This window comes from Bos indicus x Bos taurus, chromosome 8 (genome assembly GCF_003369695.1).
Source record: "Bos indicus x Bos taurus breed Angus x Brahman F1 hybrid chromosome 8, Bos_hybrid_MaternalHap_v2.0, whole genome shotgun sequence".
Classification (NCBI taxonomy): domain Eukaryota; kingdom Metazoa; phylum Chordata; class Mammalia; order Artiodactyla; family Bovidae; genus Bos; species Bos indicus x Bos taurus.
The window spans coordinates 84,195,506-84,219,155 of NC_040083.1; the positions used below are offsets into that span (position 1 = coordinate 84,195,506).

The 23,650-nt window shown below is 47.0% G+C and overlaps 1 protein-coding gene across 1 annotated transcript in view; it reads right to left on the reverse strand.

Moving 5' to 3' along the window:
* IPPK (inositol-pentakisphosphate 2-kinase) overlaps positions 1–23,650 on the reverse strand; it is a 59,384-nt gene that overhangs the window by 35,283 nt on the left and 451 nt on the right. Inside the window, exons 2-6 of the mRNA XM_027550305.1 lie at positions 14,979–15,026; positions 12,795–12,890; positions 9,543–9,609; positions 5,650–5,771; positions 4,702–4,791 (exon numbers count right to left, since the gene is read on the reverse strand). Of these exons, the coding sequence (XP_027406106.1) occupies positions 4,702–4,791; positions 5,650–5,771; positions 9,543–9,609; positions 12,795–12,890; positions 14,979–15,026 (423 nt within the window). The remainder of the gene's footprint in view (positions 1–4,701; positions 4,792–5,649; positions 5,772–9,542; positions 9,610–12,794; positions 12,891–14,978; positions 15,027–23,650) is intronic.

Consider the following 23,650-nt stretch of genomic DNA (forward strand, 5'->3'; position numbering starts at 1 on the left):
ACAATTTTAAAGATGGATGCCCCCTGATTTGGCAAATCTATGAGGAATCACTGGGTCAAGGATGTTCACTGCGACATGTGAAACAACCTGTGAAACACAGCAAGACCTAGAAACAACTAAATAAATCAAAGCACATCTGCTCTTATGGACTAGGACACAGCAAGCCACATGTTGAATGAAAGAATCAGTAAATAATATGCGGCCACTAACAGACAGAGGCAAAATCACAAATATTTATTCAAAGAGAAAAGCAAGTGGCAGAACAATGCATATGAAATAACTTGCTTTAAAAAGAAAAGAAGGGTATGTGCATCTATACATGCGTTATCCAAACACATAACAAAGAGCCTTGACAGACACACAGCAAGCAATCTTCAAGCGTTATTTAAGTGAACAAAATCAACTAGCAGAGTAATTGCTTATGGCAAGAAAAAAAAAAAGACAGGACTCAAATGACTAAGAATGAAAGAAAATACATTACTATCAATCTTGCAGGAATAAAAATAAGTTTAGAGAAATGCTGTGAACAATTACATGCCAACAAATTATGTGAAATGAACAAATTCTTTAGAAACATACAGCTACCAAAACTGACTCAAGAAGAAATAGAGAATGTAAACAGACATAACAAAAGACTGAATCAGTAATCAAAAACCTTTCAACAAGAAAATCCCAGGACCAGATGGCTTTGCTACTGAATTCCACTAAATGTTTGAAGAAAAATCAACACCAATACTCAAACTCTTCCAAAAAATGAAGAGTAAAAGATGGAAAATCTTCCGAATTCATTCTATCAAGCCAATTATCATCCTGGTACCAAAACTAGACAAAAACATCACTAGAAACTACAAATATCCCTCAAGAAAAAATCCTCAACAAAAACTAACAAACCAAAATAAGTAGCATACTACAGATTACACACCTTCATCAAGTGGCATTTATCTGTCAAACACAAGGGTGGTTCAACATATGAAAATCAATCAACATAATACACCATATTAATAGAAAGAGGAAAATACCTCATGATCATCTCAACAGATGCAAGACAAGCATGTGACAAAATCTAACATTCTTTCACGATTTAAAAAACAAAACTCTAAAAATAAAAAAAAATTTGACAAACTTACAGTGAGAACATTACATTCTACAGTGAAAAACCAAAAGCTTTACCCCTCAAGACCAGGAACAAGATAAGGATAGCCACTCTTACTACTTCTATATAATACTGTACTTATAGTTAAACCCAGAATTACCATATGGGTCAGCACTACTGCTTCTGGGTGTATACCCAAAAAAACTGGGAGCAGAGTCTCAAAGAAATACTTGTACAACCACGTTCACGGAAGTATTATTCACAACAGGCAAGAGATGGGAGCAGCCCAGGGACCATCGACGGATGAATGGGATAAACCAAATATATTATACACGTTCAATGGACACTATGCAGCCTTGAGAAGGAAGAAACTTCTGATACAAGCTACAGTATGGATGAATCTTGAGGACATTATGGGTGAAATAAGTCAGTCACAAAAGGACAAATACTGTATGATTCCACATATATGAAGTACCTACAGTAGTCAAATTCACAGAGATAGAAACTACAATGGTGGGTGCCAGGGGCCTGAGAAAGGAAGAAATGTGTTATTTCATGGATGTAGAGTTTTGGTTTTACAAAACAAAAAACATTCTGGAAATGGACAGTAATGATAGTTGTACCACAATGTAAACGCACTTCACACCTCTTAACTGTGCACTTAATGGTTAAAATAGGAAGTTTTATGTCATGTATATTTCATCACAATTAAATACCTATATTTATTTCAAAAAAGTCATTGCATTTCTATGCAATAAACAACTTGAAAATGACGTTTTTAAAAATTCTATTTACAGTGCTTAGTCGCTCAGTCGTGTCCAACTCTTTGCGACCCCATGGACTATCGTCCGTCAGGCTCCTCTGCCCATGGGATTCTCCAGGTAAGAATACTGGACTGGGTTGCCATTTACTTCTCCAGGGGATCTTCCTGACCCAGGGATCAAACCCAGGTCTCCTGCATTGCAGGCTGCTTCTCTACCATCTGAGCCACCAGGAAAGCCTCTACTTACGATGGCATCTCCAAGAACAAAGCACTAAGGATAAGTTCAACAAAGGAAATATAAAACCTATATGCTGAAAACTTTATAACATTTCTGAAAGAAATTAAAGATCTAAATAAATGAAAAAACCCTGCATTCACAGAGTACTAATACTGTTGAGGGGGCAGCACTTCCCACACAAATGTGCAGCACAATGATTCCCTGTCAAAGTCTCAGCTGGTTTCTTGGAAATCATGAAGCTTAAAGACATCTATATTGGAAAGGAAGAAATAAAACTCTATTTACAGATGACACAATTCTGTACATAGAAGATTCCAAAGAATATACAAAGAAAGCTACCAGAGCTAATAAATAAATGCAGCAAAGTTGTAGGGTACAACACACATATTAGTTGTGTTTCTATATTCCAGCAATAAATAAACCAAAAAGGAAATTAAGGAAGCAGTTCTATTTATAACATTTACAATATTCCAAAAGAATAAAATACCTAGATATAAATTTAACCAAAGTGGCAAAAGACTGGTACACTGAAAACTAAAAAATGTTGCTGAAAGAAATTAAAGAAAACCTAAATGAGTAGAAAGACAGGATGGCAAGGCTTCCCTGGTGGCTTAGATGGTAAGAATCTGCCTGCAATGCAGGAGGCACAGGTTCGATCCCTGGGTTGGGAAGATCCCCTGGAGAAGGGAATGGCCACCCAGTCCAGTATTCTTGCCTGGAGAACTCCACGGACAGAGGTTCCTGGCAGGCTACACAGTCCACGGGGTTGTAAAGAGTTGGACACAACTGAGTGACTAACACTTATACACTATCCAAAGTGATCTATAACTTCCTGTAATTTCTGTCAAAATTCCAACAAAATTCCAACTGCAATTGTTTGCAGTTACAAAAAATCCAACTCTCAAAATCATACGTAATTGTAAAGGAGCTTCAAATAGCCAAAACAATCTTGAAAAAGAAAAACAAAGCTAGAAGACTAATACTTCCTGATTTCAACAAGAGTGGCATAAGGACAGACCGATAGAAAGGTCAGAATTGAGACCTCACGTATAAGGCCAATAAATCCACCAACACCAATCAATGGAGAAATGACAGTCTTTTCACAAGTGGTGCTGGAAAAACTGGATATCACATGTAAAAGAATGAAGCTGGACCCTTATCTAACACCAAATATAAAAACTAACTCAAAACAGATCAAAGACCAAAACATAAGAGCTAAAACTATAAAACTCGTAGAAGAAAACATATCAGAAAAGCATATGCCCTTAGTTTAGGTAACAATTTCTTGAATATGAAAGCAAAGGCATAGGCAACAAGAGTGAAAAAAGACAAATCAGACTTTATCAAAATGTAAAACTTCTGTGCAACACTGTCAACAGAGCAAAAAGGCAACTAACAGAATGGGAGAAAAGATTTGCAAATCACATATCTGATAAAGAGATTAATATCTAAAATATACAAAGAACCCCGAAAACAACTAAAAAAATCACAACTCATTTCAAAAATGGGTGAGGAATTTGAAGAGACAGTCTCCAAAGAAGACATACAAATGGCCAATAAGCAAACGAACAGATGTTCAACATCACTAACCTTTGGAGAAATGCAAATGAAAATCACTTGAGATACTACTTTGTATCCATTAGGATGACTACAATCACAAACAGGGGTAAGAATTAGTGCTGGTGAAGCCAGGACGTGGAGAAACCGGAGCCCTCATGCATTTGTGGCTGCTGTTGTTCAGTTGCTAAGTTATGTCCGATTCTTTGCAGCCCTATGAGCTACAGCATGCCAGGCTTCCCTGTCCTTCACTATCTCCCAAAATTTGCATTTATGGTCTTTCTTTATTATCCACTCTCACATCTGTTCACTGCTGGGGGGAATACAGAATTGTGCTATAGCTATGCAAAACAGTCTGCCATTTCCTCAAAACTTTAAACAGAATTTCCCCCAAGATCCAGCAATTCCACTCCTAGGAATATACCCAAGAAAACTGAAAAAAAGTGACTCAAACATGTACATGTACACATACGTTTACAGCAACATTATTCACAGTAGCCAAAATGAAAAAGCCGTATGTCCATCAATAGATGAATGGGTAAACAAGATGTTCCCATACAATGGAGGATTATTATTCAGTCATAAAAAGAATGCGGTGCTGATAAATGCCACAGCATGTATTAACCTCAAAAGTATCATGTTAACTAAAAGAAGACAGTCACACAAAGCCATAATTTGTGTGACTCCGCTTGCATGAAATGTCCAGAATAAGCAGATCCACAGATTCGGTAGTTGCCAAGGGTTGGCAGGACAATGGGTGACTGCTAATGGGCACAGGACTTCTTTTTGAGGTGATGAAATGTTCTGGAATTCGATAGTGGTGATGGTTGTACAATCTTACGAATAGACTAAAATCTGCTGGATTATACACTTTAAAAGGGTAAACCTTAGGATATGTATAACTATCTCAATTAAGAAGAAAAAGATGAACTACTTTTGAAATAAAAGGTAAACAGTATCTCCATTTTATTTTACTCCTCTGAAAACTCTAGATGACCCAGCCATTCACCCCAGGCTCTGTGCAGTGAGCGCCCGGAGGCCAGCTCCTACCTTGAGGTGCTGGTGCATGCAGTAACGACACACCCTGTGCTTCAGCTCGTGTGTAACGTAACTGGAGGAGGGAATAAACCCGCATTTGGGCTGCAAAACAGATAAGGAAGAAAAAACGCTTAGGGAGAAAACATATACCTTCAGGCAGACATATAACTACAGGATGATGAAGTGCAATTCCCAGGAGAATCACGAAGTATTAGCTACAAACATTCCCAAAAGTTGCTTTTATCTTCAGTCTCAAGTGGGAATTGATGCCGCCCTCACTGTATCGTATAAATCTCTCTTTGCCCCTGGAGAATCCACCCAGAACTCTCACTGGAGAAGAACAACGAGGCCTGAGTTGCTCACTTGACAAACTGCAATAGAGTAACACTGTGTTTTCATTATAGAACAAGACTGGAAAGACCAGGAGTGCAGATCTGTCCCACACTCTCAGCTCCAAGAAGCAGAACCCACGGTCTCTCTGATAAGACTGAGTGAACACAGTGGTGCTCATCTGATGATTCCTAGGATCCCAGAATGTCTGAAATTCTGGTTATCTTTTAAAATCCAGAGTTCTGTGTCAGGGCACCAAATCATTTGTGACACCTGAGACATTAGCCTCTGTTTAGAGAGGCAGAACATCGTCCACACTGAACATCCGGAGTGTGAATGCTCAGGGCCAATAGCATGACCCAGAAGTCACCACCAGAGATTTGGAGAAAGGAAACAATGAGATACCTGGGAGGCTTCCTGAGGGAGACTCAGGTGGCCATGCTGGACAGGGAGCCACAGAGTTGAAGCAGGGGAGTGACCCTTCTCCAGTAATCACTGACCTCCACTAGACAAGCAACATCCTTTGTAGCCCCTACCTCAAGGTGGGGAAAGTGCACTCCAGGCAGATGACCCATGGATTTACAATTTCTCCTTTTTCCCCAATACCATTTCCCTTTAACAAATATGCACCTTGATCTCCACACACAGAATCGGCCGGCGCTCTGCAAACTGGTAGGTCTGCAGTCTGGCTAGGTTGGGGAGGCACAGGGCATAGCCACTGAGCGTGTCCAGGTCCTTGTCACAGCGAGATTCTGGAGAACAGAGAGAGGAAGATAACTGAGGGTCAGCGAGAGCAGCAAGACAACTCCATGGCAGCCTGGGCTCCTGCTGGGGGCAGGACCAACTCAGCCTCTGCTTTGGGGAGGTCACCTCTAAAGCTTGGGTTATCCTGCCTGAGGAGTCTCTGTAAGGACCTAGAGTCACACAAGGATAACACTGTGATTCCTGGTAGGAGTTTGGACCTTGTAGTACCAGCTCCACCTCTGGAGGGGCTGGAGGTTGAGGGCAGCCACACAGGTGGCCAGCTGTGTCTACATGCCCTGCTGCTGCTGCTGCTAAGTCGCTTCAGTCGTGTCCGACTCTGTGCGATCCCATAGACGGCAGCCCACCAGGCTCCCCAGGCCCTGGGATTCTCCAGGCAAGAACACTGGAGTGGTTGCCATTTCCTTCTCCAATGCATGAAAGTGAAAAGTGAAAGTGAAGTCGCTCAGTCGTGTCCAACTCTTCACGACCCCATGGACTGCGGCCTACCAGGCTCCTCCGTCCATGGGATTTTCCAGGCAACAGTACTAGAGTGAGGTGTCATTGCCTTCTCCAGTCTACATGACCAAGCCCCAGCAAAAACCTTGACCCCTCTTCTCTCAGCTGGTTTTAATCTGTGTCCCTAAGCCATAACCATGAGAATAACAATGAGTTCTGTGTGTCCTCCTAGCAAATTATCAGATCTGAGGTTGGTCCTGGGGACCCTCAAATATGCAGCTGCCATCAAAAGTGAGAGTGATCTTGGAAACTGCCCCCCAATTCTGTTGACTCCCTTAACCCAGGAGTCCAGAGAAGGTGGCAACAGCCACTACCTTCCTTTTAAAGCTTCCTTCAGAATATTCAAACACTAATATTTCCTCAGCACTGACTACTAGAAGTTATACTGCAGACAGTCACATAAGATATGGCCTCTAGATTCCTCCTTCCACACAACAAGGCTGAGTGTGAGTCACTGTTACCACAGGGGACAGTCTTATCACTGTTAAGTAGTATAACTGCTGATTATAAAACTAATGATGCCGCATGGCACTAGTAACTAGGAGGCAGAATCACAGCGGGCCTCAGTCTGTCTAGATGAGGAAAACAGAGCCAAGACACAGTCCAGGTTTTGAACAAGGCTGCTGCCTCCTTCCCCTTCGTTACCTGTTTCCACCCATGAAGCCCTGCTCCTCATTGCTCCCCAAACCAGGGGCTCCAGGGCACAGTATCCTGTTTTCTTCCATTTTCTTAATCAAATACAGAAAAAAAATTTCATATTGGCTTACTACACACTCTGACTGCCTGGCCGTGATTTAGGAGGAGACATTTCACTCCTTAACAACATAAATTTTATATCTCTGTCTCTGACTGTGAAAGGAAAAGCTTTAACATGGTTAGTGTCATTACTGTGACAAATAAGTATAGGGAAAGTACCTGAGGTATGGAGGGAAAATACCTGAGCTGATGGGGGAGAAGTTATGTGAGGTGATGGCGGGGCGGCGGGGGGCGGGGGGGGGGCCGCGTTATGAGAGGTGATAGGGGTGATATATGAGGTGATGGGACGGAGGGCATCTGAGGTAATGAGGGAAGATATGTGAGGTGATGGGGGGTATGTGAGGAGATGGGGGTATGTGAGGTGATAGGGAGAGGGTGTGGAGATGGTAGGATGGTAGGAGAGGATGGGAGGTGATAGGGGAAAGGATGGGAGGTGATGGGGAGCGTATGGGAGGTGATGGGGAGGGGTGTGGGGAGGTGATGGGGGGATGTGGGGAGGTGATGGGGGTGTGGGGATGTGATGGGGAGAGTATGAGAGGTGATGGGGGGGTGTGGGGAGGTGGGGGGAGGATATTTGAGGTGATAAGGGAAGGTATAGGAGGTGATGGGGGAGAGTACGTGAGGGGATGGGGGAAAATATATGAGGTGATAGGGGATGTATGTGAGGAGATGGGAAGTATGTGAGGTGATGGGGAGAGGGTATGGGAGATAATAGACAGAGAACACGTAAGGTAATAAGGGAAGGTTTGGGAGGTGATAGGGGGTATGTGAGGAGATGGGGGAGGTATGTGAGACAACGGAGGAAGGTATGTGAGGAGATGGGAGAGGTATGTGAGACAACGGAGGAAGGTATGGGAGGTGATGGGGGGTACGTGAGGAGATGGGGGAGGTATGTGAGATAATGGAGGAAGGTATGTGAGGAGATGGGGGAGGTATGTGAGACAACGGAGGAAGGTATGGGAGGTGATGGGGGTATGTGAGGAGATGGGGGAGGTATGTGAGACAACAGAGGAAGGTATGTGAGGAGATGGGGGAGGTATGTGCGACAACGGAGGAAGGTATGGGAGGTGATGAGGGGTACGTGAGGAGATGGGGGAGGTATGTGAGATAATGGAGGAAGGTATGTGAGGAGATGGGAGAGGTATGTGAGAAAACGGAGGAAGGTATGGGAGGTGATGGGGGGTACATGAGGAGATGGGGGAAGTATGTGAGACAACAGAGGAAGGTATGTGAGGAGATGGGGGAGGTATGTGAGACAACGGAGGAAGGTATAGGAGGTGATAGGGTGGGTATGTGAGGTGATAGGGAGAGTATATGGGAGATGATGGTGGGAGGTATACAAGGTGATGGCTGAAGGTATGGGAGGTGATGGGGGTATGTGAGGTGATGAGGGAAGGTATGGGAAGTGATAGGGGAGGCATGGGAGGTGATGCGGGGAGGTATGAGGAGTTTGGGGGTATGTGATATGATGGGGAGAGGGTATGGGAAATGATGAGGGGAGGGGATGGGAAGTGATGGGGGAAGGTATGAGAGATGATGAGAGAGTATGGGAGCTAATGGGGGAAGATATGTGAGGTGATGGGGGAAGATAGGTAATTGGGGGAAGGTATGAGAGGTGATGCAGGAGGTATGTGAGGTGATTGGGGAAGGTGATCAGGGTGGTCTGTGAGATGATGGGGGGTATGTGAGGTGATGGGGGAAGGTACTGGAGGTGATGGGGGCTGCTATGTGTGGTAATTGGTTTGATGGGGGAACATATTATTGGTGATAGGGAAGTATGGCCAGTGGGGAAAGGTACAGAAGGTGAAGGGGGAAAGTCTGGGAGGTGAGGAGGAGCAAGTATATATTGCAGGGGTGGTGGCGGGGATGGCGGGGAGACGGATGGGGCAGTACATTTCTACTGCTGGGTAGAAATCACGTGTGGTGATGGGGGAAGCTATGTATGGTGATCCAGCTCCAGTTCAGTCGCTCAGTCGTGTCCGACTCTTTATGACCCCATGAACCACAGCACGCCAGGCCTCCCTGTCCATCACCAACTCCTGGAGTTCAGGGAAGTAAGTGAGGTGTGGTGGGAGGTACAAAAACTCAAGTCTCCCAGCTTACCTCAAGAGGATAAGCAGGTTGGGTGGTGCTGGCTTCTGAAAGAAGGAACTCAGGACTGCCTTCCTCTAGGGCCTGGCCCACCCTCCACAGCTCAGGTCTGCTCTGGTTTTCTTTTGGACTCCTCCAGACCACCCTAGAGCCCACCTTCCCTTCCCTAACTCTCCTCCAACTCCTTCAGCCACCTTTTGCCCCTCAAAAGCATTATTTTTATGAATTAGTTCTTGGTCATATATTCCCTGCAGTGATCTGCATATTTGACACCCAGAATTGTATTCACAAACTCCTAGGATTTCTACCCCTGATAATGAAGTCCCTGGCAAAAAAGTTGCTAAAAACTGTATCTGCCTAACATCAAACACTTTTCAAACGGAATATTATAAATTTTGTAAGTTAGAAACCCTTACCTGGTCTTTCACACTGTATCTTTAAACAAAGCTGTTTCACAAAATCTAAAGGCAGCTGAACAACTTCCTGTAAGAACAAATAAGAAATACTCAGTGTGTGTTACACAACAAGGTAAACGCACTTAATGCCACAGAACTGCAGACTTTAAAATGCTTAAAATGGTAAGCTTTATGTTCTGTATATTTTACCACATTAAAAAACACTCAGTATGTGAGTTTTGGGAATAAAAGCTGCTCTGTTATTTTAAGGACATGTCCAGATTATGTCCAACTCTTTGGGACCCCATGGACTGTAGCCCACCAGGCTCCTCTGTCCATGGAATTTTCCAGGCAAGAAATACTGGAGTGGGCTGCCATTTCCTTCTCCAGGGGATCCTCCCGACCTAAGGATCAAACCTACATCTCCTGTGTCTCCTGCGCTGATTGGTGGATTCTTCACCACTAACGTCTCTGTGCACTAACAGGAACAGGCCCTCCTCAGGATGGCTGGTGTCCACAATGGCAGTGGCTAGCAGCATGCCCAATGTCACCCACAATCAGTCTCCAGAGAATACTCCTCAGGCAGCTCCTGTGTTCTCAAGGCGACCTCATCCTCATTCTCCAGGGGTCTGTGGATGGCAGAGCAGGGGCCTGAGACAGCCCTCTGCCTGCAAAAACTTCCTCACCAGCTGTCTCCTCGGGCAACCTGAGGCTTCTCACATTCCCATCTGAGAAGCAGCTCAAGGAACGGGGTCTGATCAAATATTAATCTCTGGGTAAGGGATTTCCCTCATGGCCCAGTGGCTAAGACTCCGCACTCCCACATGCAGGGGACCAGGGTTTGAGCCCTGGTCAGGAAACTAGATCCCATATGCCACAACTGCAAAGATCCTGCAAGGTGCAGCTAAGGATCCCGCATGCTACAACTGGATCCCAGCACAGCCTAATAAAATAAATCATCTTTAAAAAAATAAATCCCCAGGTGGACATCCTGTGCCCCCATCAGCTACAGGACAGCCAATATTTGGTGCACTGGGGCAAGAAACAGAAAAGCAACTTCTTTCTGCTTTGCTGTTTCTTTGCAATCTCCCAAACCAAGAGTTTCTATTTAATCCACATTGCTCACCATCTTCCCTATATTTCCAGGGTGGCAGAATTCTGACTTCTAAAGAATCCCAAGGGGATGGAAGAGACTGGCCTAGAAAGAGGATGCTGGGATCCTGTCCATTTACATGCCACACCTCCATCACGCCCTTTCCCACCTAACCTCCAACTCACATGAAGACAGGCCCAGATCAGTCCCCAAACCAGCCAGGCAGGGTTGGAGGCAGCATGGCACAAGGGGTGTGTCTGTCTCTCTGTCTGAGCCTTGCTCTCACCACTGGGCTTGTCATTTCTCGTCTCAGGACACAGAAGAGGGAAACGCTCTCAACAGGGCCCCTCTCTAAGCTAGCTCATGTCATCAGAAGGAGAAAACCATATCGTTTACAAATGCGGACTTTGCCTGAATATGGTCTTATTAGGACCAGAGGTGCTGGGCCCGAGTGGCAGTCCTCTCACTACTACAGCCACCTGGAGGAAAAGCAGGTTGTGTTTCACTCTGGCAGTGTCTTCATGCAAAGGAGGTATGTCAACAGGGTGAATACTCCCAAGATGTGACCTTGTGAATCCACCTCACAGGCCCAGAGCCTTGTCCACTGTGGACAAACAGAATCAAACTCGGAGTTAGAGCATGCCCTAGGCCTGAAGGGACAGCCCAGTGTTATTCCCACCTGCCAGGCTGCCACTGGCTGGAACCGCAAGCTCCTCACCACCCTTCTTCACCACTGGCCCCTCCTGGAAGAAAAGTCTAGAGTCCCTGAGTGAGACAGAGCAACACTCCCACTTGGCCAGACGAGCATGCTCTCGCCCCAGGAAGGACACTGACAGTCGGCACAGCTGCGTTCTCTCAGACACCGTCCAGGCCGAGGAGGAGGAGGCAGCCAGCACTCAGTCACTCAGGCTCTCACAGGAGGTGGGTTTCAGGCGTCCACAATCTAACAGGACAGCTGGGGAGGGGTGGTGCTGGCCCCCAGGATGGCCTCAGCGGCCTTTGCCTCTGTGTAGTCCCACACTGCCTAGAATTGATCTGCGAAGACCCCAGGATGCTGTGGAAGTGACAGACACAACTTCTTGACAGGTCATCTGTCAGACTGCGCACTGGAAGAGTCAGGACCGAGTCACAAGGATGCTCAGAGCCCTGCAGAGAGTCCACATGGGGAGCTGCTGAGCCCCAGTCAGCAGGTCAACAGCCAGCACCACACTGCAAGCTCTGTGGTTCTGGGCCACCCTGGAAGAGGATCCTTAGCCCCAGTCTTCAGATAAGACCACAGCCCTAAGGAACCCAGAGAAGCGCCACCCACAGTACGTCCTAAGCTGTCAAAGGAGGACATTTTGCTGTCAGAGCCACTTAAAATTCTGTTTTGCCAGGCAATCCTTCTTGGCATCATTTTTCTCAAGATGCACACAAGGTACAGAACTTGCAAAACAGGCAGTACTATTCCCTCTGTTCAAAATGACAAATCTGATCATCTGTTCAGGGTTCTGATCTAAGATAAGCAGTAAGGCCAGCAGAAGCAGAGGCGCAGCGGTGATCAAAGCCAAGGCGTAGGAATGACTGTCCCAGACGTGGACCATGGCCATCTGCTCTGAGGGTTGCCAGGATCACAGGGCCACTCCATTGAGGCTTCTTATGCTGCCCGCTCCATGAGCATCCAAACAGCAGACCTTGCCTGTAACAAGTACTGCTCTCCGTAACTGAGACCAGAAGCCAGCAACAGAGACCACCTGCAGGCAGGTGGAAGCCACCACGCCGCGTGAGCTTCAGCTGGGGTCTCCCACGAGACCAGGTCACACCTCCCAGTACGGGGGCCCTTTTCTCCCTACCTTGCTCGAAGGTGCCTATCAAAGATCCAGGCTGCTGCCTGGACCTCATCAAGAGCTCTCACCAATTTGAATGCCCCCCTGAGGGTGGCATGGTGGAGTCCCAGGGGTCCCAGCAAGTTAAGGTCTGACAAAGTGTCTCAGAATCCCATGCTTCTCAGCTAGCAAATGAGAATAACAGGATCTGCTCTGCTACCTCATGGGGCAAAAATGAGAAAAGCACTTGGAAACTCTGTAACTAACATTAGGGGTTATTGTGAAGCACAAACTTTCAAACTATAATTGAGAAGTTGGTATTTTGATACAGAATGTGCTCATGAATTTAGACTACATTTAAAAAACATCACTTACCCCACAATGAACATAGTTCTCACCCAAAAACTCTTTCATGACATTTTTGCCAAAGTCCACTATGTTCTGCAGGTGCTGAAATATTTCTTCCGAGGTCTGTAAAGAGAAGGACAAGGAGGCCTCAGTGCCCGGGAGCTCCCAGAAGGCAGACTCTGGTACCACCACGAGCCCCTGTCACATACAGGGCCGCCAGGTGCGTGGCCACGGAAACCACCAGTGGCCCTGGACCCGGAGGAAGGTAGGCCCCGCCGCAGGGACTACCACACTCAGGGGAGTTTCCGTCCCCAGGGGCCCCTGGGCCACCTCTGCATTCTACTCAGGGCCCATGTGATTCCGAAGCTGTAAGTTTAAGAACCATATCTGTGGCCCTGCCTTCCTCACACCAGGAACACAGGGGGATTCCACCTGTGGCCCGTGCACACCTTCTGAGAAATTTGACTTTAAAAATCTTTCCCATCCAAAAATTACTAGATATTTAGATTTTATTCTTCAGCCTCTAAATGTAGAAATAAAACACTTTTACCCCAGAGGTTCTTAAAGAGTTGATAAGCTGTGAGATTTAGGTGAGACAGAAAATCAATCTTGTATCCCTCACTCTCACCCAAGGCAAGAAGGACAAAGGGTTGATCACAGGTCTCACTCAGGAGCGAGAGGGCTGTCTTCTTCAACAGCGGGCTGAGAGGTGCCTGACACACGGCTCAGGCTCTGAGAAGGTCTTGGTCTGAGCTGCTCCGCAGGCACCAGAACATAGGCAGACCACAGCCTGCATCCCAAGGCACTGCTGCGTTAGGATGAAGCCTGGCAAAAAAACTCCAGAACACAGGCAGTGCTTCTGCAGAGCTGTGGCCATAGGCTTCTGACAAAAAGGTCTTCTTATTGACAGAATAAGACACAATTCCCCACAAATAATGCAGCTGGCATCACATAGAGCCATTTATATAACAACAACAGCAAAACAGCACACTGTTGCCTTGAGAGACATTACCTCAATAAATGTAAACGGGAAGAACTGAAAACAGAGGCATCCAGAGAAGTCTGACCCTTCACCAAGGCTGGGCTCCACAGACCCCGAGTGGGGGACGGGGGCAGGGGAGAGGACTACAGGCAGCCTCTGAAATGTTTCTCGTTTCCACCTGGATTCCACAGAAACAGAACCTCCCCGCAGGAGTCTCTTCAGCAGCCGCACCTCCCCCGCATCCTGAGCCATCTTTCTCTGCACCGACCACACCGGCCCCAGACCTCACTGCAGCCAGTCCCACCGTGACGACGGTCCTCAGCTTTCTCCCCTGGTCCCCTCTTCTCATTCTATGAAACTAACCCACAAGGGTGCCTTTCATTTGCACAATCAGCCACCGTTGGCACCCATAAGCCATCCACCTCACCATCTTTTCTGGCTGTTTCACCATAATTCAAATGAGGTGAGGTGGTGACTCATGTCTCCAACACCCTGATCTTGAGCCCAATTTCCACTCACCACCCAGCACCACGGCCCTGCCCCACTGTGTGGGTGTGACCTGCAACTCCAGCCTTTTCTGCCCTTTTAAGATAGAGTCTATGCTCATATCACGCCCTCCCCACTGAACATCAAAGACGAAAGGCTCCCACAGGGCTCCTGCATATTGACCTCTGTGACCACTTAGATAAACACCACGGCAACATCACACCTCAAGGTAGATAGACACTGCAACTCGGGGGTCAGCAGGCACGCAGCAGAACAGTGGTTTTCTAAGGGTGCCCACAGTACTCTGCTTGGCTGACTCAGAGAACAGAAACCCAGCGCTCCATCTGAACTGCCAGCTGTGACTTGTAACACTGATTGTCTACCACAGCATTACAGACTTCATTTTCATAGCTAGACTTCCACAGATAGGGAAACTGAGGCAGCAGGGTGTAAGGAAATCGCCATGGCAAAGTGAAGGCCTTTGGGTTTCCCAGTCATAAGCAGAGGTCTCTGAACTAGTCTGGTAGGCTCCTGACTCACTACCCAGGGACTGACCATGATGACCCAGCAGGCCAAAGCACTGGGTCCTGCAGGAATGATGGGCACATCGCTTTCAGCACTGAATGCTTATATCATATTCAAATTTCTAAAATTAGCATTAATACTTTTTTGCATCAGAAAAAAAATCAAAGTTTTCTTAAATAATTATTTTAACGATGGGGTGGCAAATCCACTGATCTTACCTTCTTCCTATTAGGAGGAAACTTCAGAAAACGAAGCACCACACAACGCTATTGGAAAATAAAACAGAGTCCGATTAGTACCCACACAAAGCCTGGGGATGAGGGTAGATGGCTGTGCAGAAAAAGCTGTCCTCAGCAGTGCCTGGGACACCCAGTGCCCCGGGGAGGAGGTAAGGGCCATTACTGGGCCACATGTCTGAGGACACAGAGCAACCAGGAAAACCTCTGCTCTCTGACCTAGTCAGGAGGCTCCCGGTGATTTATCTTAAGGAAAAAAGATGCACAGAAGATTTCAGCCACTGCATGTAAAAGGACTGTTTACAATTCCACATAAAATGTAAACAACCTAAATGTCAACAACAGTAGGATGGTTAAATACAGAGGAACGTGTTCCAGACCATGGAATACCAGGTAGTCATTTACCAGAAAATATGGAAGATCCATGTTTCAGACACAGAGGCATAGCCATCATCACTGATAAGTGAAAAAGATTACAGGATGGGGCTTTCAGAGTGAACCTATTTTTATAAATATGTACATATATATGTGTGTGTGTAATCGAGAATGATGTATGGGTACAGTGCTATTTATGTAAAGCTCAAAAACAGGTAAGACTCAGATCTCTGGCACCTGGGATGGTCCCTGAGAAAGGTTCTAGAAGGAGCTGGTCATGAGAATACAGGTCCATGTACTTTGTCATAATCAAGCTGTGTACCCATATATGATGTTATCCCTTGTTTAAAATAAAGTATGTGCATGCTGAGTTTGTATGAACTGTGAGAAAACTTCAGAACAGATAACCGTGTGTCCAGGTAGCAACAACTGGGGAACTTAATTTTTTCAAGTTCTGGGTTTTCCAACTTTTTACAGTGTTAATATAACATACATTTCAAAAAAATACATACAAAAAATATAACATACGTTTCAAAAATTTTTTACAATGCTAACATACATGTCAAAAATGTAAAAAAAATAACCTTTTAAACAAGTACAGCCTTTGAAAACAGCCATTCTTCAAGGAAATAACCTGGATGTGTTATGGAGTCTTGGTAATGGGGGAGATTCATTCCATTTGGACAACTTCAGAAACCATTCCCATGGAGACAGAGAGTTCCAGGCAGAAGGGCTTGGATGGGAACCTAGCCTGTAAAGCAGTGGCCAGGAGGAGGGGAGGTGCAGCAGTCTGGGTACTGTCTAGAGCACTGGGGTCCAGGTGGGGCAGGAGGGGCTGGTGATTGAAGAGACTCAGAAAGTACAGGTTTAGCACTCAAAACATGGCCGAGAGCAAGCAAGGCCCATAGAGATCAGATCCATTTCCCCAGCCCACGGCCCCCCGACACTTCCTATCCCACTCTGATGACACATACTCCTCTCAAAACTCCAGACAACCATCACCTCCCTGAGCCCCAAGCCCAGACTTGGGGAAGCTAAGGTCAAGGGCATGTACCCGCCCCTCAGTTCAGTCGCTCAGTTGTGTCCAACTCTGCAAACCCATGGACTGCAGCACACCAGGCTTCCCTGTCCATCACCGACTCCTGGAGCTTGCTCAAACTCATGTCCATTGAGTCAGTGATGCCATCCAGCCATCTCTAACCCCTCCCAAATCCAGGTAGACGTTAGTATTCAATCATGGGAATCGACTGGCCAAGGATTCCATCAAAATTCAAGGAAAAACAAAAGTTGATAATGCAGAAACCCTAATTCTAGGCAACTTCCCAGAAACTTGGGCCCCTAAAAGTCACTCACTTTTTACCTGGACTCCACTATTTCTCAAGACCTATTAAGAAATTCTGAGTGTCATGTTGTGTCTGCTTCAAGGAAAACTGCTTTCTCTACTGACCTGTTTAGCATTTAAAACTGTCACCAGAAACTGCCCCACAGGAGCTGCAGTGTCAGCCTTGAAGGTCAGTCTCCACAAATGCAAGCACTCAGTGGGCACATCTGTTTTGGACAGCAAGCACTAACTGCCCCCTGTGAGGGTCTGACTGGGCTGAGTTGGTGGCCCTGTGACATGCCCCAAGGCCAGCCATGGGACCAGGTGACACCCATTCAAGCAGACAGAAGCGAAAAGATGAGAAATCAACCTTACCAGCCCTGGTTGGCATAAAGACATAGTTAGTTCAAGGGCCACCCATGGTGTGTAGCAAGACTGATGCAACCGCCCACAGGGAGATTCCCATGAAGGAGCCCAAATTAACACCTAATCTGGTAAGCACCAGGGCCCTGCCAGCTCACAAACTTCTAACCAGTTGTGAAGCAAACAACTCCTTTCCTTTCAAACATCTGAAACTAGATGTTTAAAGTATATCTCCTTCATAGTGTCTAGGATAAATGTTAAGAACATGAAGAGAAAGGAATGAGACTAAGAAGAGGGGCTTAAGAAGAGTTTCTGCATGGTCCGGGGCAGAGGCAGCTCTTCCCTGTTCCAAAGTAGGACAGGGAATCTTAGTGGGGCCCACACCTCTTCTGTCCTTTAGGATAGAAAAGTGTGGTGTGCTCTCTTGCGCCTTGAAACACTAGATGAAAACCAAAGATTTCAACAAGACTGAAAAAGTCAGTGAATGGAGAAATGACACATATAAAGACACACACACGTACATGAAACAGTCTCAAAATGTATATAACACTCTACTTATAAAAGAAGGAGATGGACTTGCCAGGTGGTCCTGCCAGTGCAGGGGAAACAGGTTTGATCCCTGCTCGGGGAAGATCCCACGTGCAAAGGGGCAAATAAGTCCACGCGCCACAACTATGGAGCCTGTGCTCTAGAACTTGCTCTAGAACCCGGGAGCCGCCACTACTGAGCCTGCGTGCTGCCAACGACTGCAGCCTGCGGGCCCCAGAGCCTGCGTCCTTCAAGGAAGAGTAGGCCTTACTCCTTACAACTAGAGAAAGCCCACACGCAGCAACAAAGACCCAGTGCAACCAAAAACAAATAAATTTAAAAAGAGTAGAAAGCATTCAGTGAGGGTCCAAGGCCGTGGTGGGGGAGGACTGGCATGTTATGTGCCAGGACCTAGGACGTGCTCTTTGATCCCCCCTGAAAACCCATCCAAGTCATCCGAATATCAAGACATCAGCAAAGCCTGGCTCATAACAGCTCTAAAAGCACAACCATGTGAATGTCTGACAGCACAGGAACTCTGGCTGCCCAGTGCTCTGCAGCCTTGTGTGTGTGTGTGTGTGTGTGAAAAAGTATCTACACATTTATGCTGTAGAGTTGAGAGTGGAAAAGGCAATGGCATCCCACTCCAGTACTCTTGCCTGGAAAATCCCATGGACAGAGGACCCTGGTAGGCTATACTCCATGGGGTCGATAGGAGTCGGACACGACTGAGCAACTTCACTTTCACTTTTCACTTTCATGCATTGGAGAAGGAAATGGCAACCCACTCCAGTGTTCTTGCCTGGAGAATCCCAGGGACGGGGGAGCCTGGTGGGCTGCTGTCTATGGGGTTGCACAGAGTCAGACACGACTGAAGTGACTTAGCAGCAGCAGCAGCAGCAGAGTTGAGAGAAAAGGCAGGAAACAAAAGCAGACAGATACCATTCTTAAGTATTCAATAAAAACGTGTTATAGAAGGAAGTGCATCAAATGTTAACAAAAATTATTTTTACTAGTAGGGAAATGCTGGATGGTTTTTACTTTCTTCCTTCTAATATTCTGTATTTTCTGGGATGGTGAGAGGAACTAATGATTGGCATTAAATAGAAATAAAAGAATACAAAAACAATATAGTAAGAGGGTCACCTACCCATGTGAAGCCCAAAGGAGGAAATTCGTGGGTGGAATTAAGACTCCAGGACCTCTCGGCAAAGGTAAGGTATGACGTGATGAGCTGCTGAAGCCTCGCTGCTGGAGGACAAGCTTAAGTCAAGTCTTCCTCCAGAGTGAGGATATTACCCAGGACAGCACCCCAAGAAAACCCCAGGGAAGCAGAGATCAGGTAACTTTCAAGGGAAAAGGAGATAGATAAACACAGCAACAGAAGAATAGAGCCTCAGGGTGCTGCCCCAAGCACCCCAAAGTGGCTCAGCTCTGCTTCTTGGTGAGGCCACCACTCACAGACACCCCACCAGCCACTGTCCGGATCTTCCAGCAGAATACCTAGGACAGCATATCAGGCCAGGCCACTTGTGCCCACTAAACAGCCAGAAGCACACCACAGTTCCAAAAGAAGGATAAGAGGGACAAGGGTGGGACAGTGTGTGGCTGACAGCTTCAGGCAGAACAGATGGAGGGTGAGGTGAGACATTCCACAGGCAGGAGCCCAAGACTCTGAAGGGAGGCCAGACAGGAAGTGGGGACAGCAGGCGCCCGGACTAGGAAGGGCACTTTCCTTCCCAAGTTTCATCTGTCTGTATGGACCACAGCTGCCACAGGCCTGAAGCAGACACAGACACGAGTTATGAGGTGGGAGACAGGAGAATGGAGGTGTAAGCCCAGTCGGCATTTACAGGCAGGACACCCAGGGACTGCGGCAGAAGAGGTGCTCAGAAGGTTTCTAAGGGATGGAAAATCCAACAGCAAGAAGAGAAGCAGAATGTTTTGTAAAGACAAACCACAAGTGCATGCAAAGGACAGTGAGGGTGACAGAGAAGCACCCAAGTCCCAGGGGAGGCTTTGAAGTCCCAGGCCCTCCAAGGCCACATGGTGGCCACAGAGCAGGTGTCCAAACAAACCAAGGGGTGGGTGACCCAGTGCTGTGGTCTCATCCTTCTGCAGCATGGAGAAACTTTGCTTACCTTCCTGGTAAAAGGGGCAGCTGCTGTCCTGACTGAGTTCTGACTGAGGAGGAAGAAGGTTATCATCAGGGTGGGGGGAGTGACCATGCCACCTTAGGATACCAGGCCTAGACTGGCAGACCTCCAAATGCCAGGAAGGCAGAGCTCAGCACTCACCAAGGCCAGGATTGAAAACCACCAAAGAGAGAATGTCTTGGAAGAACCAAATCCTAACCATTCAACTGCAGGTGATCCCAGGAATAAAGACAGGGCTAAATGCAGAGTTCTTCAATGAGACGTAATCTCATCAGCTTTATCAACCTGTGTGAATACCATTAAAAACCTCAAATACAGAATAAGTTACTTGTTTAAAAAAATACTATAGGCAACAGAGCATTAAAATATCTAACTTTCAAAAAAAAAAAAAATATCTAACTTTCTACTAGATTCAGGAGAAAAGTAAGCCCAGGATTTGGGAATATGTCTTTAAAAAAAAAGAAAGAACAACTCTTACTTGCTTCCAATATCTCCATTAAGAAGTATGATCTACAAATCAGAAATCCTAAAACACAAAAGAGAAACACACAGCCCCTGACTGGTTGAACCCCACATCTTCAGGGCCCACACAAATGTCCCAGGGCATCAAAACAATTGCAGAAACAATCTGAAGCCCTATCAGAATCTTAGAAACGATATAAACCCTGACAGATCAGGAACAAACTTTTGCTAAAAGATCTCAGTTGCCAAGTCTTTCATGTTACCTCTGTCAATAAGGAGAAAAACATCACAACAGCTTAGTGTGATAAAGGGAGTTGGCCCCTAATTCCCCTGCATCCCAGAGGTGAGGGGAGCTGGGGGGCAGTTCAGTACCTGGGGAGGAACCTCTGCCTGGCCTGCCCTGGGTGACTTCCCCCACTGAAGGCACTTAAGAGATCAGGTGACAAACCAGTCTTACAGTGACCTTCACAGGACAGGCCACCAAGCCAAAACCAACAAGACCAAGGTGAAGAAGGGTCACTGCAGATGTAAAAGCAACACCACCAGGAGAGAAATCCAACGTGGCAGCAGCGCACTTGAGGGCTGCCCTGGGCTTCAAGACCATGACTCAGCATGAGCAGAGGTACCATGTGCTCTCTAGAATGAGTGACAGCACCTCAGGCTGCAGTAGAAAACGAAAGTATGTGCCCACAACGGAAATGCTCTTGCCCCAGACCCCCCACAGGGTCACTGCCGGGAACCCCAGGCACTAGCATACAGAGCCAAGTTGGCCATAGCCTTTGAGCACTGCAGAGGGCTGGTGGCAGGGCCAAGGGCCAGTGCCTGGGAAAAGGTTAAATTGCACAGCCGGTCCCAAGGATGCTGAGCACTGGGCCATGGGAAAGTTGACAGCAACCTGTCAAGAACTGGCCTACCATTCAGTCATCTCTTACTGCCCAACCCTGAACACATCCTCACACTACAGCCCTCCTTGGGCCTGCACTTAACTCCTCCATATCCAAGTCCCATTTTCTGCAAGTCCTGTGCTCTCAGAAGCCTCCCAAGCCACCAGGCTGGAAGACTGACTGTGTCTCATCCTATGTTCCTTCACTACAGAATGCCAGACCTTAGGACTGGCTGGCTGAAGGTATGTCAGGCTTTGACACTGGAAGGGACAGGGGATGGACTCATCACTTTTTAGTTCAGTTCATTCGCTCAGTCGTGTCTGACTCTTTGTGACCCCATGGACCACAGAACACCAGGCTTCCCTGTCCATCACCAAGTCACGGAGCTTACTCAAACTCATGTCCATTGAGTCGGTGATGCCATCCAAGTGGCCAAAGTATTGGAGCTTCAGCTTCAGCATCAGTCCTTCCAATGAACACCCAGGACTAATCTCCTTTAGGATTGACTGCCTCATCACTTTTTAAGGAACTTTCAATTCTGAAAGTAGATGATGCCCTCTCTGAGGAAGTGACCATCTCCCAGTCTGAATGAAGCCTGGTAAGGGTCACACTCTACTTCAGAATGAATGAGGTGGGTCTGGAGAGTCCATCCATGGGAGCAGGAATACATGTTCTCACTCATTCACCTTCTTCTATCCCACTCACACACACACCCTCTCCTTGGGCACAGTGGACCCTGAAAGCTGCCTTCCAGGGCTCCCTCTTCCTTCCTGGTCCTCAAGGCCCAAGCAAAGCCTAAAGGCTTCTCAGTACACAAGGGGCATAATTCTCCCTTTATTCAGTGTGTTCACTTGGTGGGAACGTTTTTTTACAAGACCACTTGTGATCATGATCTTCAAATGATAACAACCACCAAGCAGGAATGAGCACAGTAACAAAGATTTAGATTTAAATTAAAGAATGAAGAGAACAGGTAACAGAGTAGCCTGATGACTCCATCTAAAGGAATAAGAAACATGACCTTAACAACCGAAGCTGGGCAACAAGGGAAGGGGCAGCTGCCGTAGAGAGCGGACACATGCTTGTCAGGGACAGTGGAGAAGGTATCTGAGTGCCCAAGGCCCGGTGTCCTTTTACTTTGAGTCTGGAAATTGCTCCTTCATCTGATGCTATTTTTGAAACTCAGTTCATTAGCTAAAAGAAGTCTTAATTAGCTTTACATAAAATGAAGATATACCATGTAGTCTTACTGAGGAACAGGAATATGAGTATTTGAATTGTGAAAGGATGCAGGGGGTCACACAATATTCAAACAAAAGGGACTCATGCTGGACTATCCGGGGCTTTGCACAACCCTGAAACACAATGAGGCCCAGCAGACTGACAGAGAAGAGCGGCTTCAGGTTAAGCCTTGTCAATTATTAATTATCCTAAAGATCTTGAGCAAAGCCTGCAGACTCACTTCTTCAGTTTCCCAACAGTGCTAATGGGTAACAAAACGCAGAACACAGGGGCCACCTCGGTGACTGCAGCTTATCCTACAGCTGCCCCAGGGCACCCAGCTCAGGAACAACAGAGCAGGACATCACTCAGCTCCTGCGCCAATCACCCTGTAGGAGCTGTTGGGCTGGGTCAGAGCTCCTAAACCCTGAGCCAAGTGGGGATGAGAGTTATCACTTGCATAACTTCTCCAGCTCATCTTTCTAGCAATTCTGCAAAGAGATTCTGTTACCAGTTCCACTGGGCAAATGCAGAAACTGAACCTAAGCCAGGCAGTGGTAGAACCGGGATTCCGCCCAGCTCTGTGTAAATGCAACTCCCATCCTCTTAAGCCCTCAATGACACCTATTGGTTCCTCCCCCAGCCCATCACATTCCTGCCTGGTTGAATCAGACAGCAAGATGTCAGAGATCCGGGGCCTTTACACAAACCCACAAGCTTCTCTTCCTGGATTCAACTCACTGAGAGTCCTTACTGCATTCTCTGAATCTCTCATCCTTACTGAATAAAGAAAGGGAAATTCTTTAAATTCTAAAAGATTCTGGAGAAGAACCTGTAGATAATGCTCCACTGATATTAACAACAGCAGTAGGAGAACAGCAATTCCCTGCATTTCAGAGGCGTAACTCCCTCGGTGCTTGGGGAGTTCAAGCACTCCAAGCACGTTGCTTCTTCCTCCGGAGTTTGCCCGTAACCTCTGTCTTGCCTAAGATTACACCGGGCGTCCTCACCGCGGCTGGGCAATCGGGGCCGGTCCCGTGTGAGACTAGGATGGGGGGCGTTGGGAGGACACGAAACAGACCCAGGGGGAGGAGATAACACTGGAGGAACAGGGAACCGATCTGGATGGAGGGGAATGCTGGGGAGACACGGCACCAACCTAGGGGGAGGAGGAGAGCGCTGGGGAGACGCGGAACTGATACGGGGGAAGGCGGTGACACAAAGCGGAGGCAGAACCGACCCGACAGGGTAGTGATGCTGGGGGGAGGCGAAACTTATCTATCCGAGAGGCAGTGACACTCGAGGAACGCGCAACCGATCAGGAGAAGGGCTGCTGGGGAACCG